This window comes from Heptranchias perlo, chromosome 7 (genome assembly GCF_035084215.1).
Source record: "Heptranchias perlo isolate sHepPer1 chromosome 7, sHepPer1.hap1, whole genome shotgun sequence".
Classification (NCBI taxonomy): Eukaryota; Metazoa; Chordata; class Chondrichthyes; order Hexanchiformes; family Hexanchidae; genus Heptranchias; species Heptranchias perlo.
The window spans coordinates 74,154,767-74,171,117 of record NC_090331.1 but is presented as its reverse complement, the minus strand read 5'-3'; the positions used below and the strand labels follow the sequence as shown (position 1 = coordinate 74,171,117).

Below are 16,351 nucleotides of genomic sequence, written 5' to 3'. Positions count from 1 at the left end.
TTATTTTAATCTCTCACCCGCCCCCAACCCACCTGTTCTTTGGGGATAAAATAACCCCCCAGGTGTTCAATTTACATATCATTATATGTAATGACATTAAATATCACTCTAGGAGCGGTTACAGAATGTTACAGCATAGAAAGAGGCCATCATGTCTATGTTTTGCTCTATATGAGGCACTTAGTCCAATCCCACTCTCCTGTTTGCTCTGTATACCCTTTAATATTCTTTTTCAAGCAACTGTCTAATTCTCATTTTGAAGGTACTTATGGACTCTGCTTCAACAAGTTTGTGGCAGAGAATTCCACAGTCTAACCACTGAAGTTTTTTTCTAAACTCCCCTTTTATTGTTTTTATGATTATCTTAAATTTGTTCTCTCTTTACTATCTCCTGACCAATCTATCATTATTTACTCAATCATAACCCTTCATAATTTTGAAGACCTCAATCAGCTCCCCTCCCCCTCAACCTTCTCTGCTCTAGTGAAAAAGTCATAACTTTTCAAGTATGTTTTCATAATGATAAACCTTCATCTCTGATAACATCCTAATAAATCTGCACTGTTCCATTTCTATTACTTTTTATATCCTTCCTATAATGGGGAGGCCAAAACTACACAATGCTCCAATTGCAGCCTAATTAAGGACTTGTACAAATTCAACATTACCTCCTAGCAATTGCTACCTATCTGCCCATCTGGCTAGCCTATCTATGTCCTTTTCTTTCGCAGTTCTCATCACAATATATGGTACTTCTCTTAATTGTCATCAATTTTGATAGTGTTCTTAATTCCTAAATGTTCTCAAGAAAGAGACCTGTGGAATACCTATTTTAACACGTCTTTCCAGTTGAGACACTTCCTTTTATTCCTACCCCTTCTTATCTGCTGTCTAACCGTTCTCTATCATGTGGACATATTTTCTCTTAATTCCATGTGCCATTAATCTTACCATAAGTCTGTTATGTCATAACTTATCAAATGCCTTTTGAAAATCCACATTCATGCACTTCCTTTACCCAAGTCAGAAGGTTTTGGGTTCAAGTCCCACTCCAGAGACTTGAGCACATAATCTAGGCTGACATCTCAGTGCAGTACTGAGGGAGTGCCGTGGCTGTTGGACGTGGTGTCTTTCATCTGAGACATTAAACCAGATAGACGTAAGTGACTCAATTTGAAGAGCTGGAGAATTCTCCCAGGTCCTGGCCAATATTTATCCCTCAACCAACACCTAAAACAAATGATAGTCATTTATTTCACTGCTATTTGTGGGAGCTTGCTGTGCACAAATTGGCTGCTGCATTTCCTGCAGTACAAAAGTGACAACACTTCAAAAGTACTTCATTGGCTGTAAAACACTGTGGGACAGCCTGAGGTTGTGAAAGACGCCATCTAAATGCAAGTTTTTTTTCTTGCTATCATTTGTTGGTTGCACAAGAAAGCAGCCTGCCCTTTAGAAATCCTTAATAGAAACAGAAAATGCTGGAAACACTCATCAGTGTTCTTTAGAAATCTTTGCTGACTGCTCCTAATTAACTCGTGTTTCTCCCAGTGATTAGTAGTTGTATCCTGTATTATAGACTACAGTAGTTTACCAACGACCATAGTAACACCAACTGGCCACTAATCTGGTTTACCCCGCCCTCATTTTTTTTTGACGTGGAGTGTCACATTTGTTAACCTTCAGGCATGTAGCACGGTTTCTGTTTCCGTATGTATCAGCTCAAAAGTTAAATCAGTTTAATATAAAAGGGCAAGCGCTGTGTATTATTTTCCAGAGACAGTCTCCCTTTAAGAGTCACGGCCAATCGATAGCAGAAGACATGATGGATCGGCGCGGCGCGGTGCGGCGCTCGGTTCCTTGGGTCTAGCGGCCACGTGGTGCGAGAAGCTCTGTGACCGTGCAGCGGGCGGTCGGTGATGCGCAGGCGCGGACGGTGTGACTCCATCATCCACCATGGCCCAGGTGCAGGCGAGGTTTTACACGGAGAATAGGAAGTAAGTAGGAACGGCCCGGCCCGGCCACATCGCCGTGACGCGCTCCCATCCTCAGCGGGCCCGCCCGCCCGCCCGCCCGCACGGGTTAGTGAGCGGCTGGTGCGGGTCGGAAACGTGCCCTGAGCGGCGCCTGCTCCTCAGCTCAGCTCAGCGACCCAGGCAACCACTTGTCGGCCTTGTGCTGCGACCACCCCGCCGCCAGAACGTGGGGTCCGTGCTGGCACTTGCCCGAGTGGCCCTTATTCGGTCTGAATCTTGACGGTGAATGTCACCAGGTTATTCAACTACATGGGGCATCACAACGGAGCCAGATCCGGTCCGAGTCTGAGCCCAATCATGTCCTCAGCCCACACTGACTCCCCACTCCCACTCCCACTCCCACCCCTGCGTCTGAGCGGCTCTGAGGTAAATTGCAGCAAACCTACCTTCATTTTGGTTGATTGGCTAACGCAGCATTCACCAAGGATCCGGTCTGCATGGCTGAGCAACACAGTGCATCTACCCACTGAGCCATCTGGGGCATATTGAGTTGATTTATGACTTCTCAATGTGGCCCCCTCCCTCAATTGGAAAAGTGAGTGCCTTGTAATTCCCTAATGGCCCTTCATCTATGTTGGATTCACTCTATATTTTGATGAGGACCACAACACAAGCAATGATTCACTCAAAGACTGAATGCTTCAATAGGCTTCATCACAAAATGAAGGAATGCAAATATCCACCCTGATTCCACACACGATAAGCACGTCATCTTAATATGATGATCTGGTAAGATGTCAGTTGGAAGCCAGGCACTTTCAGGTGAGGTGAGGGAAGGATGCAAAGAAAAAGTGCCAGCTAAAGAGCAGAGAGGAAACATTAGAACCAAATAAGTTTGCATGGTAGCATTAATTTAGTTTCTCTGCTTTTACTGAGTCTTCCATGTTGATTTTTGCCATTTTCATCTCTCTGGCGAATCTTTCTCCTTCCAGCCACTTCCCTCTTATACTTTTACTCATTGCATTCCACAGCTGTATCTTTGTATCTCTCTTCATAGCCCATGAGATTGTTGGATGTTGCTGCTACTGAGATTGAGGGTTTTTCCTATTATTTGTCAATAAGAGGCAACACTGTTGGGAGCTAGGGCTATCCCAACCTCCCTAGCACAAGTTTTAATAAAATATTTTTATTGTTGCTATGTGAACATCTCATAGCTGAGAGATGTGAACTCAGACCCAGGGACTAATAGAACCATACGTCTGCAAAGGGCTACAGGTGAAGGAGGAGAGACAGAAGTCAGGCACCAGGATTCATCATAAATACCACTGCTCCACATACTATCCAAGCTTCCACGGTGTTTGCACATGCTGAAATAACCTGAGAGTGACTTACCTTATGTTTTCAAACTGACAGTTTTTTTGCCTTGCTCTTGGACTTAAATTCCATTTTTAAAACACTCAGTGAAGAATGAGTTCTCGCTGGCAAGAAAAGAGAAGAATTTTTATTATCAAATCCTGTTTCCTCAGCGGTATTCAGTTAGGGAATGTATTTCAGGATTACATTGCCATTTTGACAACATAGGGAAGATTAATGGGGGAGTCACTCTAGGTTTGCTGGTGTACCTCCAAGGAGCTAACTGGGGGGTATTTTCAGAGACCTTGAAGTGGATTATCTGGTTATCCTCTTTCTGGGTGGACTAGCTTGTTTGAAATTTACAATTAAATGGCAGAGAACCTCGAATTTTCTTCTTCCCCCTCCCAATGGCACTTACTTAGTGTGGGAAATGGTTCCATGGACACTGACAGCCTTTTGGTACTTAATCCAAGTGACCATTCTTGTGTAAGCCTGGACACTATGTTGAGAGACCACAGTCCAATCCTGTTTCAACTAAAGTCCTTATACGTGTACTTTAAAACAAAAGTTGTTGCTGGGTGGTGATCGGGAGCGTGAACCCTGGCTAATTTTCCTCTCTTTAGTTCCGCTCACCAAGGCTAAATTTAGTATTGTTACTGTGTCTGAGCTGAGATCAGCTATTAAATAAAGTATTTATAAAAGATAAAACAAAAACATAAAATTAAGTTAGTGATGGTTTGCAATTCTTTGTATACATTTGGATTTTTTGATTATATATGATTTTATCAGGCATTGCTGCATTAGAAGGACCTAATAGATTAAGATTTTGCTTTGTCTTAAAGTAGGCTTTACTTGTTACATAAAAGATAAAATATTAATTTGATAGTAAAATCTCTGATTTTGACTAACTGTTTAAGATCAATGAGAAAAAGTTTCCTTTGAGACTCTTAAAAGAGTAATATACGGTAGAGAGATTGGTGGATATATATGCGGAATCTGGCTATATAACCTGTGGGATTTTAAAACTAGATAGATTTAGACAACACAAACTATTAAGTATGTGTAAATCAAAGGAGGATGGAACAAAAAGGTAGCAAAAGTCTTGTGAGCTATCTCCCAATAAAGGTGAAAGGAATTCTGGAGGCTAAAAGGGAAAGGCAAACATTTTGCTTTACAATGTTTAAACTTTGTGACTAACCAGAAATAATATGTTCCATTAACTAAGGACTCTGGAGTGTGGCCTTGCGATTGAAATAGACACCCACAGATGGAGATACAATGTGATGAGACTAGAAAGACAATTTGCAACACTTACCTGCAATTTATATAGCTGAAATTTTTAAGTAAGTTTTCTCTTTGAACTCTATATCCACTGGATGTGATAAGAACAGGTGTAGTGTTTACCTGGTTGTGGTTGGTTAATTGGCCAAAGACCAGGTAATGAATCGAATCTAAATGTTGTGATACATTTATTCACTCTGTTTTTGGGTGCACTGTTGTAACATACTTTTTAAGTAGCTGCATTGGAACACCAGCAAGCTATGGTGGGAGATGGGTTTCCTCATCTCCCACCAAGTTGTAATGCTGCAGGGAGATGCCAAGGTGAGATTAAACGGTTTTGCATGGGGAGGGAAAGTTGTCAATGGATTATTCTATCTCCTCCTATTTGCTGCGTCATTACAAATGTTTGTACTAGCAGTCTGGGACCAGGTTAAGCCTGTTGCCTTGACCGCAGCTGGTGCATGATCTCGGGAACAAAAAGTAGAGGGAGCCTTCCGATAATAAAAAAGTTGTCTTTGTAACACTGAGCCATGTGTTTCTGCATATAGGTACGAAGTAGATGACATACCATTCTCTGTGCCAGCTGCATCTGAAGTTATCGACCTCAGCAAAGTCATCAATAAGCTATTGGAAGCAAAACATGGTGAGTTTATGCCATTCCTGAGTGCCAGCCAATTGCTTCAGTTGATGTCTGCCAGCCGGTACTTGTTGAGATAAGGTTCAGTGATCCAAAACCTTTAAGTTGCATGAAATAAATCTTCTGGGGACTGGGTTCCTTCCAGATTCAAATCTAACCCAAATTTATGGCACTTGTAGGACCTTTGTGATGTGAATTCTTAGTGGGCTTGGGTCCACAGCATAAAACTGCCCAGAGATTGGAACAAGACAAGCTATTTCACTGAGACTGCAGCGATGGATGGTGTGTGAAGTGTGAAAATTCACATTGGCCCAGCAGGGGTTGCTCTTTTAAGGTTGGCCTGATGTGGAGATGCCGGTGATGGACTGGGTTTGACAATTGTAAACAATTTTACAACACCAAGTTATAGTCCAGCAATTTTATTTTAAATTCACAAGCTTTCGGAGGCTACCTCCTTCGTCAGGTGAACGATGTGAACGATTTTCACATCGTTCACCTGACGAAGGAGGTAGCCTCCGAAAGCTTGTGAATTTAAAATAAAATTGCTGGACTATAACTTGGTGTTGTAAAATTGTTTACAATTTTTAAGGTTGGGACATTGTGAAAGAAGCTTTACACTGTGTCTGGCCACACTATAACTAAACCAATTCACTGGGTGGAAACACTAGCTTGGGGAAAAGTGTTAACATTTCCAGCAATATCACCCGACATGGTCCTCAATCCTCAGTGATTTGAGTGTGGTTGCCTACACGAATTTAGGAGGAGAGAAACAAAATTGCACTCTTTTTAACCCTTCAAGAAAAGGAAGAATTGTGGTTGGCTTATGATGAATAGCGTGGGTGCTAAGTGGCTCGTTAAGGGCAAGTGGGCATGCATTGCGTGTGTGCTTGTTTGTGCTGGGGTGTGTAAAGTGTCTCATGGATAATCAGTTCTTTTTTGCTCTTTGCAGCTAATCACAAGCATGCAGACTTTGATTTCCTCGTTAAGGGCCAGTTCCTACGGGTGCCACTGGGTAAGCACATGGAACTGGAAAACATTTCAACGGTAAGTGATCACAAACCAGCTTGGTGAAATTTATTAATGCAGCACTCGCCATCTATGGGATTAGGAGAAGAACATTGTTTTAAGTTAGTGCTTGAAGGATGAGCGAATATTCATGTATTTTGTTTTGAAAACTACAGAAAAAAGATGTAGTTGGTTAATGACCAAATTGAAAAAAGTTCATTAATTTTATCTTTTATTCCCTGTACTAGGAAGAGGTGGTTGAGATTGAATATGTAGAAAGATACAGTGCCCCTCAGCCAGAGGAGTGCTTGTTCCATGATGACTGGGTTAGTGCAGTGGAGGCACAGGGAGAATGGTAAGAACTGTATTGATCGAAACCATTTGGCACTGGGACTCCTGGTGGAAACCTGGGCCAGGAAATCCTTTGCTGAAAATTTAAACAGCACTTTTGAAAAGAGCGGAGGCCATGATTGCCACCAGCACTTAAAACTATGTGGAGCAGCTCGGTTATTTGTCATTTTCTTTTTCAAACTTTTTAACAGTTCTACTGGGGGGGGGGGGGGGGTCACTGTGGCTGTAGCAATGATTGGCCCTCCTGTTGCTTTTCATCGATTTAACTGACCCATGGCACCTAACATAATCGAATTGTGTAAAAGCGACAATGGGGAAACTCACTTTTTTTTAATAATACGGATAGATTGTGTCAGTTGGGCTAAATCCCATCAATTGCAAGTTATCCAGTGTCAAAACGGATGTTTTTGGATTGGTGATGATTCTTTGCCCTTTGCCTGTCCCCATTTTTCCTTTTTCCCTTATTGCTCTCTAGAAAATCCTAGACTGTCAGTTCTTTAAAAGAGTACTGTGTTCATGAAAGTGGGATGGGAGAAGAGCCCTGTGTTGGTTATATTAGCATGCCCAAGTAACAGTGATGTATGTCAATATCATTCCATTGCATGTTTGCAAGCAAATAAGTTTGTCACGCACCTCTGCTGGGAGATAGAGCCCCTCCATCAGCTCATTGTCTAGTTTTGAGTAATGCAGCAACATCCAAAAATTGATGTGGTTAATTTATTCTCTCTAAGGATTCTCACAGGATCATATGATAAAACTGCTCACATTTGGACTTTAGATGGCCAACCGCTCATGGCTCTTTCTGGACACACTGAAGTAGTTAAAGATATAGCGTGGATCAGGAAAGGTAAATGTTTTGAGAGTCTTAAGTCACAAACAGCTACATATTGATTGAAAATTCCATAGCTGTGGCCACTTGGGGTTGATTTTTAGAGAATCTGAACCTGAAGATTTAAAAAAATTATCTGTGGGGCTCATTCAGTAAATTACAATATTGTATTTTCTGCCATTAGCGGAAGTTTTACTTTATAATGTAGCTCGCTGGGAGTTTCTTATGACAGAAACAGATACTGCAGCACAGGTGAATGTGTAAAGTGCTTGAAGGTTTGAATATCCTGATGGTTGTTGGCTAGTCGGAGTTCTATTCAGCCTGCCTGATTTTGCATCATTTTTGGTTGTTTTAACAGCGTGTAATTGGAAATTCAGTACTGGCTGAGTGCATCTGCGCAGCTGTCAGACATGCACATTCTGGGGTACTTCATAAAATGTGTACATTACATTACATAGCATTTATAGCACAGAAACCACCTCCTAAGCCCAACAGGTCTATGCCGGTGTTTATGCATCACACATATGCTATGTGATATCAACTTTGCATTTAAATTTGATTCCTTGTAATATGGGTTGGTAACTCCTACAATTCCCCTGATGGTTAAGAACACAGTATTGGAACAATGTATATTTTTGAGAATTCTTTGTACTGTTTTGAGTTGAGGATCCCAGAAGTTCTCACAAGGGTTTAAGTTCCTAACTTAATGCCACATGTACTTTGAAACTTAGGAGTGTAATATAATGCAAAATGTAGTAACTTGCTATTTGGAACTTGAACATGCTGAATCTACTCATTTAAGTTTCATTGCCAAATTCATTTCTGTCTTATTGACTTGGTTGATCCCCTAATTTTGCAGCAGATAATGTGAAGGGAGTGGCTATGGTTCAGGCAGTGACCTCAGTGGATTGTTCCAGTTAAAAGAGTTAACAGAAATCTTGTGTTAAAATTTAAACTATATCATCAGGATAGCAAACCTTTAGAGATTAGAAAGTTTTTATAAATGACCTATTTCCTGTCAGCGTTGGTGTTTGTTGCTGGTAATTCAGGTTGAAATAAACTTTTTTTGGGCATGGTAATGTTCCTTTTTTTCTCTGCATACCTGGTTTTGCACATATGCACCATTTATGGTTGGGTACTCCCAGGGCTTTTCCAGTGGAGCAAGGAGCATGGGCACATCCAGTATTCCTCTTACCTCTTTGTGGGGAAGTGTCTGGCCTTTGCTTGCTGTTTTTCCAACAGCAGCACCATTAGGATCAGAAGTGTAATGTAGACATGGACCCATGTTCCACCACTCCTTGGTAAAACGTGCTTGTGCTTTCATGTGCTGTGTATTTGCTCTATAAATGTGGTGTCTGGCTTTATTGAACTTTATACATGCTCTTTCTGTTAGTTGGTCCCTGCAACTTGCTGCTCAGTGCCTCTCAAGACCAGAGTGTTGTTTTATGGGAATGGAACTGGGAAAAGAACAAAGTGAAAGCATTGCACTCCTGTCGAGGACATGCTGCAAGTGTGGAGTCGATTGCTGTGGATAACACCAAAACCAAAGTGAGTTGCTTAATTGTGGGATTTTAGCTGTTTGTCTCTTGTATAAATTACTTTGGGATATTATCAGGCTAGATCTGCATAGAATAGAATCATAGAATGGTTACAGCACAGAAGGAAGCCATTCGGCCCATCGAGCCTGTGCCGGCTCTCTGCAAGAGCAGTCCAGCTAGTCCCACTCCCCTGCCCTTATAGAACTGCAGACTAGCACTTTTCTCTGGTTTAGTACAATTTTGGTAACCTTATTCAGTGGTGCCATAAAAGCCCAGCAGAGTTGAATTGGGAAGAACTGATGCAACAAAAACAACAACTTGTATTTGTATAGTGCCTTTAACATAGTAAAACGTCCCGAGGCACTTCACAGGAGCGATTGTGAAACAGAATTTGACACCGAGCCACATAAGGAGATATTAGGATAGGTGACCAAAAGCTTGGTCAAAGAGGTAGGCTTTAAGGAGCAGAGAGAGTTAGAGAGGCGAAGAGGTTTAGGGAGGGAATTCCAGAGCTTAGGGCCTAGGCAGCTGAAGGCATGGTCACCAATGGTGGAGCGATTAAAATCGGGGATGCTCAAGAGGCAAGAATTGGAGGAGCGCAGAGATCTTGGTGGGTTGTAGGGCTAGAGGAGGTTACAGAGATGGGGAGGGGCGAGGCCATGGAGGGATTTGAAACAAGGATGAGAATTAAAATCGAGGCATTCCCGGACTGGGAGCCAATGTAGGTCAGCGAGCACAGGTGATGGGTGAACGGAACTTGGTGCGAGTTAGGATACGGGCAGCAGAGTTTTGGATGAGCTCAAGTTTATGGAGGGTGGAAGATGGGAGGAGCATACTTAGGTCTTGCACGATTGTGTAGTAGAATGATGATGCTGACTAATAGCGGTCACGGTATAGTACTAGTTGTGCATTAGCACAGTGATCTTGCAATGTCATAGTACTCCAAAGTTGTCGGACGTATTGTCACCACCCAAATCCATGCCCACCCTTCCTGCAACTCCATGTTTGAATCTCTCCAATTAGGTTTCAGTTCCTGCCACAGAACTGAAACTGCTCTAACCAAAATCACAAATAACATCCCCTATGACTGGCTGTGTGGCATTATCCCTCCGCATCTTCCTCCACCTCTCCGTAACCTTTGATAATGTTGATCACACATCCTCCTCCAATGCCTTTCCTCTGTTGTCCAGCTCATTGGGATTGCCCTTGCTTGGTTCCAATCTTACCTATTCGATAGTAGTCATATCATCTCCAGCAATGGCTCCTCTTCCTGCCCTACACCTCCTGAGTCCCTCAAGGACCTGTCCTGGCCATCTGCTCTTCCTCAACTAAATGCTGCTCCTTGGCAATACCCATCTATGGGCATGGGGCCAGCTTCATGGTACTCTGATGGCACCCAGCTTTACCTCTCCACCACCTCTCTTGACTCCTCCACTGCCTATGTTGTCAGATTGCTAGTCCAATATCCAGTCTAGGATGAGCCACAATTTCCTTCAGTTCAACATTGAGAAGAGTGAAGCCATTGTCTTTGGCTCCGCCACAAGCCCGGTACCCTTGCCACTGATTCCATCCCCCTCCCTGGCCATTGTTTCAGGCTGAACTGAACTGTTACCAGCTGTAGCATCCTATTAGACCTTGAGTTGAGCTTCTGATTCCATATCCTCTCCATCACAAAGACCACCTACTTTCATCTCCATAACATTGCCCATCCCCCCCCCCCCCCCCGCCTCAGCTCATCTGCCACTGAAACCTTATCCATGCCTTTATCACTTCCAGACTTATTTATTCCAATATTTCCTGGCAGGGCTCCCATTCTCCATCTTCTGTAAACTTCAGCTCCTCCAAAACTCTGCTTCCCATGTCCTATCCTGCACCAAGTCCTATCACCCTTCACCCCTGTCCTTGCTGACCTGCATTGGCTGCCATTTCCCGAATACCTTAAATTTAAAATTCTCATCTTTATGTCTAAATCCCTCCGTTGCCTCGCCCCTCCCTATGTCTAACTTTCTCCAGCCCTCTAATCCACCCTCTCACTTTGCCCCAGCATTGGTGGCCGTGCCTTCTACCATTCAGGCCCCATGCTATCTGTCCATCCACTTCTCCTTTAAAGCTCACCTCTTTGATCAACCTTATGGTCACCCCTCCTAATACCTGTTTTGTCTTGTTTTCCATTTTTGTCTGATTACACCTCTATGAAGTGCTTTGGTACTTTTTTTTTATGGTGCTATATAAATGCAAGTTGTTCTGTGCGAGCACACTTCCTGGATCCAGTTGCTGATATATTGTGCTGACCATTTTCTCAAGCAGCTTTCTTCCCTTCCCTCCTAAAGGCACTGATTCCATGCTGGTCCCATGGCTTTCATTTGCCCTTTGGTACTTTCCCCAAGTGGCCATTATTATGAATGAGCCTTGATCGTTAGTGGCAGTAGTCTATTTTACTGTTGGCTCATCACAGTGAGCCTGGATTCTGTCCTCACCTGGCATCCACTTCCAGTAACAGTTTCTGGAAAAGGATCAAGAGTGGAAATCCTGGCTAATTTTCCCCTCTCTAAACCAGGGATGCTGATAAGGGTCACAGCTGCTGTGATTAGCTGAGATCAACATAGACCAGAAATCAAACCGGGTACAATCCTGGCTGCACAGATCACTACTCACTGGATAAACTCATTAAGCCATCGATTGAGCTGTTCCAGTTTAAAATTTGATTGTTAACAGTGTGTTAATGTGCCAGAAGTTTAGCTGACGTTTTGGGCTGAAAAGCTAACCTGAATGAGGTTCATTTCATTCAATACTGCAGCGGTTCAAGAAGGCGGCTCACCACCACCTTCTCAAGGGCAATTAGGGATGGGCAATAAATGCTGTCTTCACCAGCGACGCCCACATCCCATGAACAAATAAAAGAAATACTAATGTGTTGCTTTGTACATTGTTGGATCTACATTAAACAGGAACCATTACTTTTATTTTCTTTTTCTGTGGCCGTAAACGTGACTCCAGGATGGTTTGTTGCCTCCCTGGTGCCAGGGTCATGGATGTCACTGAGCGGCTACAGGGCATTCTCAAGGGGGAGGGTGAGCAGGCAGAGGTCGTGGTCCACATTGGGACCAACGACAAAGGTAGGAAGGGAGATGAGGTCCTGCATCAAGAATTTAGGGAGCTAGGTAGCAGATTAAAGAGCAGGACCTCAAAGGTTGTAATCTCTGGATTACTCCCAGTGCCACGGGCTAGTGAGTATAGAAATAGGAGGATAGAACAGATGAATGCGTGCCTAAAGAGTTGGTGCAGGAGGGAGGGTTTCAGTTTCCTGGATCACTGGGCCTGCTTCTGGGGAAGGTGGGACTTGTACAAGTCGGACGGGTTGCACCTGAACCAGAGCGGGACAAAAATCCTTGCGGGGAGGTTTGCTAGCACTGTTGCGGGGGGTTTAAACTAACTTGGCAGGGGGATGGGATACAGAGTGGAGCTACAATAGGGGGTGATGTGCAGCCAAATATAGAGGAAAAAAACAAGTCAGCTTGGAAGACAGGGCAAATATGTGAGGGCAAGGCTGGATGCATCTATTTTAATGCAAGGAGTCTTGCAAATAAGGTGGATGAACTGAAGGTGTTGATAAACACATGGGAGTATGATATTGTTGCTGTCACAGAGACATGGTTGAGGGAGGGGCAAGACTGGCAGCTCAATATTCCGGGGTACAGAATCTTCAGGCAAGACAGAGGGGGAGGTATAAGAGGAGGGGGGGTCGCAATATTAATTAAAGAATCAATTACTGCCATAAGGAGGGATGATATATTAGCAGGTTCCTCAAATGAGGCCATATGGGTGGAGCTTAAAAACAAAAAGGGGGCAAGCACTTTGATGGGAGTGTACTATAGACCCCCAAACAGTCAGGGGGAGATAGAGGAACAGATATGTAGGCAAATCTCAGAAAATTGTGCAAATAATAGGGTAATAATAGTGGGGGATTTCAACTTCCCCAATATTAACTGGGATACTCAGAGTGTAAAATGCTTAGAGGGTACAAAATTCTTAACGTGCATCCAGGAGAGCTTTTTGAGCCAGCATGTAGAAAGTCCTACAAGAGAGGGGGCGGTACTGGACCTAATTCTAGGGAATGTGGCCGGCCAAGTGGAAGAAGTGCTAGTAGGTGAGCACTTTGGTGACAGTGACCATAATTCAGTGAGATTTAAGGTGGTCATGGAAAAGGATAGGGAGGGGCCGGAAATAAAGGTTTTAAATTGGGGGAAGGCCGATTTTAATAGGATAAGGCAGGATCTGGCCAAAATGGACTGGGATCAGCTGCTTGTAGGAAAATCCGCATCGGAGCAATGGGAGTCTTTCAGAAGGGAGATTGAGACCATACAATGGCAACATGTTCCCGTAAAGGTCAAGGGTGGTTCCAAGAACTCCAGGGAACCTTGCATGTCAGGGGATATACGAGAATGGATTAGGAAAAAAAGGAGGGCTTTTGGCAGATACAAAAGGCTAAAGACGGAGGAAGCCCTAGAGGAGTACAAAAAGTGCAGGGGGATACTTAAAAAGGAAATTAGGAGATCAAGGAGGGGCCATGAAAAAACACTGGTGAGCAAAATAAAGGAAAATCCTAAGATGTTTTATAAGTATATTAAGGGTAAGAGGATAACTAGGGAAAAAATAGGGCCCATTAGGGACAAAAATGGCAATCTGTGTGTGGAGCCGGCAGATGTAGGAGGGGTTCTAAATGAATTTTTTGCATCTGTTTTCACTATGGAGAAGGACGATGTAGACATAGAAATACGGCAGGGGGACTGTGATATACTCGAACATATTAACATCGAGCGGGAGGAGGTATTGGCAGTTTTAGCAGGCCTAAAAATGGATAAATCCCCAGGCCCGGACGAAATGTATCCCAGGCTACTGTGTGAGGCAAAGGAGGAGATTGCGGGGGCTCTAACACATATATTCAGAACCTCTCTGGCCACAGGGGATGTGCCAGAGGACTGGAGAACTGCTAATGTAGTACCATTATTCAAGAAGGGGAGTAGGGAAAAACCGGGGAACTACAGGCCAGTGAGCCTAACATCAGTGGTAGGAAAATTATTGGAAAAAATTCTGAAGGACAAAATTAGTCTCCACTTGGAGAAGCAAGGATTAATCAGGGATAGTCAACATGGCTTTGTCAAGGGAAGATCATGTCTGACTAATTTGATTGAATTTTTTGAGGGGGTGACTAGGCGTGTGGATGAGGGTAACGCAGTGGATGTGGTATACATGGATTTCAGTAAGGCCTTCGATAAAGTCCCCCACAGGAGACTGGTCAAGAAGGTACGAGCCCATGGAATCCAGGGTGCCTTGGCACTTTGGATACAAAACTGGCTTAGTGGCAGAAGGCAGAGGGTGATGGTCGAAGGTTGTTTTTGTGACTGGAAGCCTGTGGCCAGTGGGGTATCACAGGGATCGGTGCTGGGTCCCTTGCTGTTTGTGGTCTACATTAATGACTTGGATATGAATGTAAAAAGTATGATCAGTAAGTTCGCTGATGATACAAAAATTGGCAGGGTGGTAAATAGCGAGGAGGATAGCCTCAGTCTGCAGGACGATATAGATGGGTTGGTCAGATGGGCGGAACAGTGGCAAATGGAATTTAACCCGGAAAAGTGCGAGGTGATGCACTTTGGAGGGACTAACAAGGCAAGGGAATACACAATGAATGGGAGGACCCTAGGCAAGACAGAGGGTCAGAGGGATCTTGGTGTGCAAGTTCACAGATCCCTGAAGGCGGCGGAACAGGTAGATAAGGTGGTAAAGAAGGCATATGGGATACTTGCCTTTATTAGCCGAGGCATAGAATATAAGAGCAAGGAGGTTATGATGGAGCTGTATAAAACACTGGTTAGGCCACAGCTGGAGTACTGTGTGCAGTTCTGGTCGCCACACTACAGGAAGGATGTGATCGCTTTGGAGAGGGTGCAGAGGAGATTCACCAGGATGTTACCAGGGCTGGAGCGCTTCAGCTATGAAGAGAGACTGGGAAGATTGGGTTTGTTTTCCTTGGAGCAGAGGAGGCTGAGGGGGGACATGATTGAGGTGTACAAAATTATGAGGGGCACAGATAGGATGGATACTAAGGAGCTTTTTCCCTTCGTTGAGGGTTCTATAACAAGGGGACATAGATTCAAGGGAAAAGGCGGGAGGTTTAGAGGGGATTTGAGAAAGAACTTTTTCACCCAGAGGGTGGTTGGAGTCTGGAACTCACTGCCTGAAAGGGTTGTGGAGGCAGGAACCCTCACAACATTCAAGAAGCATTTGGATGAGCACTTGAAATGCCATAGCATACAAGGCTACGGACCAAATGCTGGAATATGGGATTAGAGTAGACAGGGCTTGATGGCCGGCGCGGACACGATGGGCCGAAGGGCCTCTATCCGTGCCGTATAACTCTATGACTCTATAACTTGCAGGATAATCGAGTAAATTGTTTCAATATTAGGGGATTGTTTGGTTTATTAGCTAAAGATCTTGCGATTAGTATTGTTGTGGTACTACTCCTGTTAATCTTAGATTTGTAGAATAACCTACATTTCCATGTGTTTTAATGAAGTGTTTTCTGCTTAGTTTTGCAGTGGCTCATGGGACAAGATGATAAAGATTTGGTCGACAGGTAATGGAGAATTTTGTCCATTGTTTTTGCTCTCCTTTTACTAAATATTTGTCCACAAAATTCTCATGTCCAAGGCCCAGCTCCCCAAACTGCCATCTTTTTTTTCCTCTCGTTCAGTCATTCCTGACCAATTGCAAGATGCAAATTGTCATAAAACGAAGAAGGCACAGCTTCCGAGACTGGCCATTTATTCTCTGGATAGGGTGAAGGCGTAGTTCATAGGAGATTGCTAAAATCAAACCTCAGGGTTTGCTTCAACTCAGCTTAATTTTTTTGGTCTTGTCAACGAATTGTACAATATTTTAGAACGTCATTGTTAGGAGGAATTGCCTCCATAATTCAGTTTAGGCACCTCATGTGCCAGACAACTTTGCAGTGTTCAATCCGATTGAATCTAACTGACCCATTCGACCCAAGCTGCTTAAAGATGTTGTGACAATATGTAGTTATAAGACTTGCACGTTGGTGAAATATTGAGATCTAGATGTCAGTAGCACACTTGACAAATCAGGGTGCGCACGTCCCAGGATATCATTATTTTTCTCTCACCTTGTGCCTCGAAGGCCAAGCACCATACCCTGGCGGAGGTGAAGGATAGGTGACATGTTTGTGTGCCACTGCCAAACTCTCAATCATGCCTTGTTAAGCCCAAGGTAACCTATTCTTCTTTTCTCTGCTGTTTCACTTTGCCACAGCACCCAAGATTAGGTGCTTACCGTGTGGGAGAATTGCATGTGTAAG

The 16,351-nt window shown here is 43.6% G+C and overlaps 1 protein-coding gene across 3 annotated transcripts in view; it reads left to right on the top strand.

Annotated features, from left to right (window-relative positions):
* The first annotated feature begins 1,889 nt into the window (after positions 1 to 1,889).
* wdr12 (WD repeat domain 12) overlaps positions 1,890 to 16,351 on the top strand; it is a 28,309-nt gene continuing 13,847 nt past the window's right edge. The window contains exons 1-7 of one of the 3 annotated variants that reach the window (XM_067987906.1): positions 1,890 to 1,997; positions 5,159 to 5,253; positions 6,197 to 6,291; positions 6,501 to 6,607; positions 7,335 to 7,450; positions 8,826 to 8,980; positions 15,565 to 15,610. In XM_067987906.1, coding sequence (XP_067844007.1) covers positions 1,957 to 1,997; positions 5,159 to 5,253; positions 6,197 to 6,291; positions 6,501 to 6,607; positions 7,335 to 7,450; positions 8,826 to 8,980; positions 15,565 to 15,610 — 655 coding nt within the window. In that variant the 5' untranslated portion in view covers positions 1,890 to 1,956. Of the gene's footprint in view, positions 1,998 to 4,587; positions 4,673 to 5,158; positions 5,254 to 6,196; positions 6,292 to 6,500; positions 6,608 to 7,334; positions 7,451 to 8,825; positions 8,981 to 15,564; positions 15,611 to 16,351 lie in introns of those variants that run through there. The other 2 variants (XM_067987907.1, XM_067987908.1) reach the window with 2 other exon arrangements.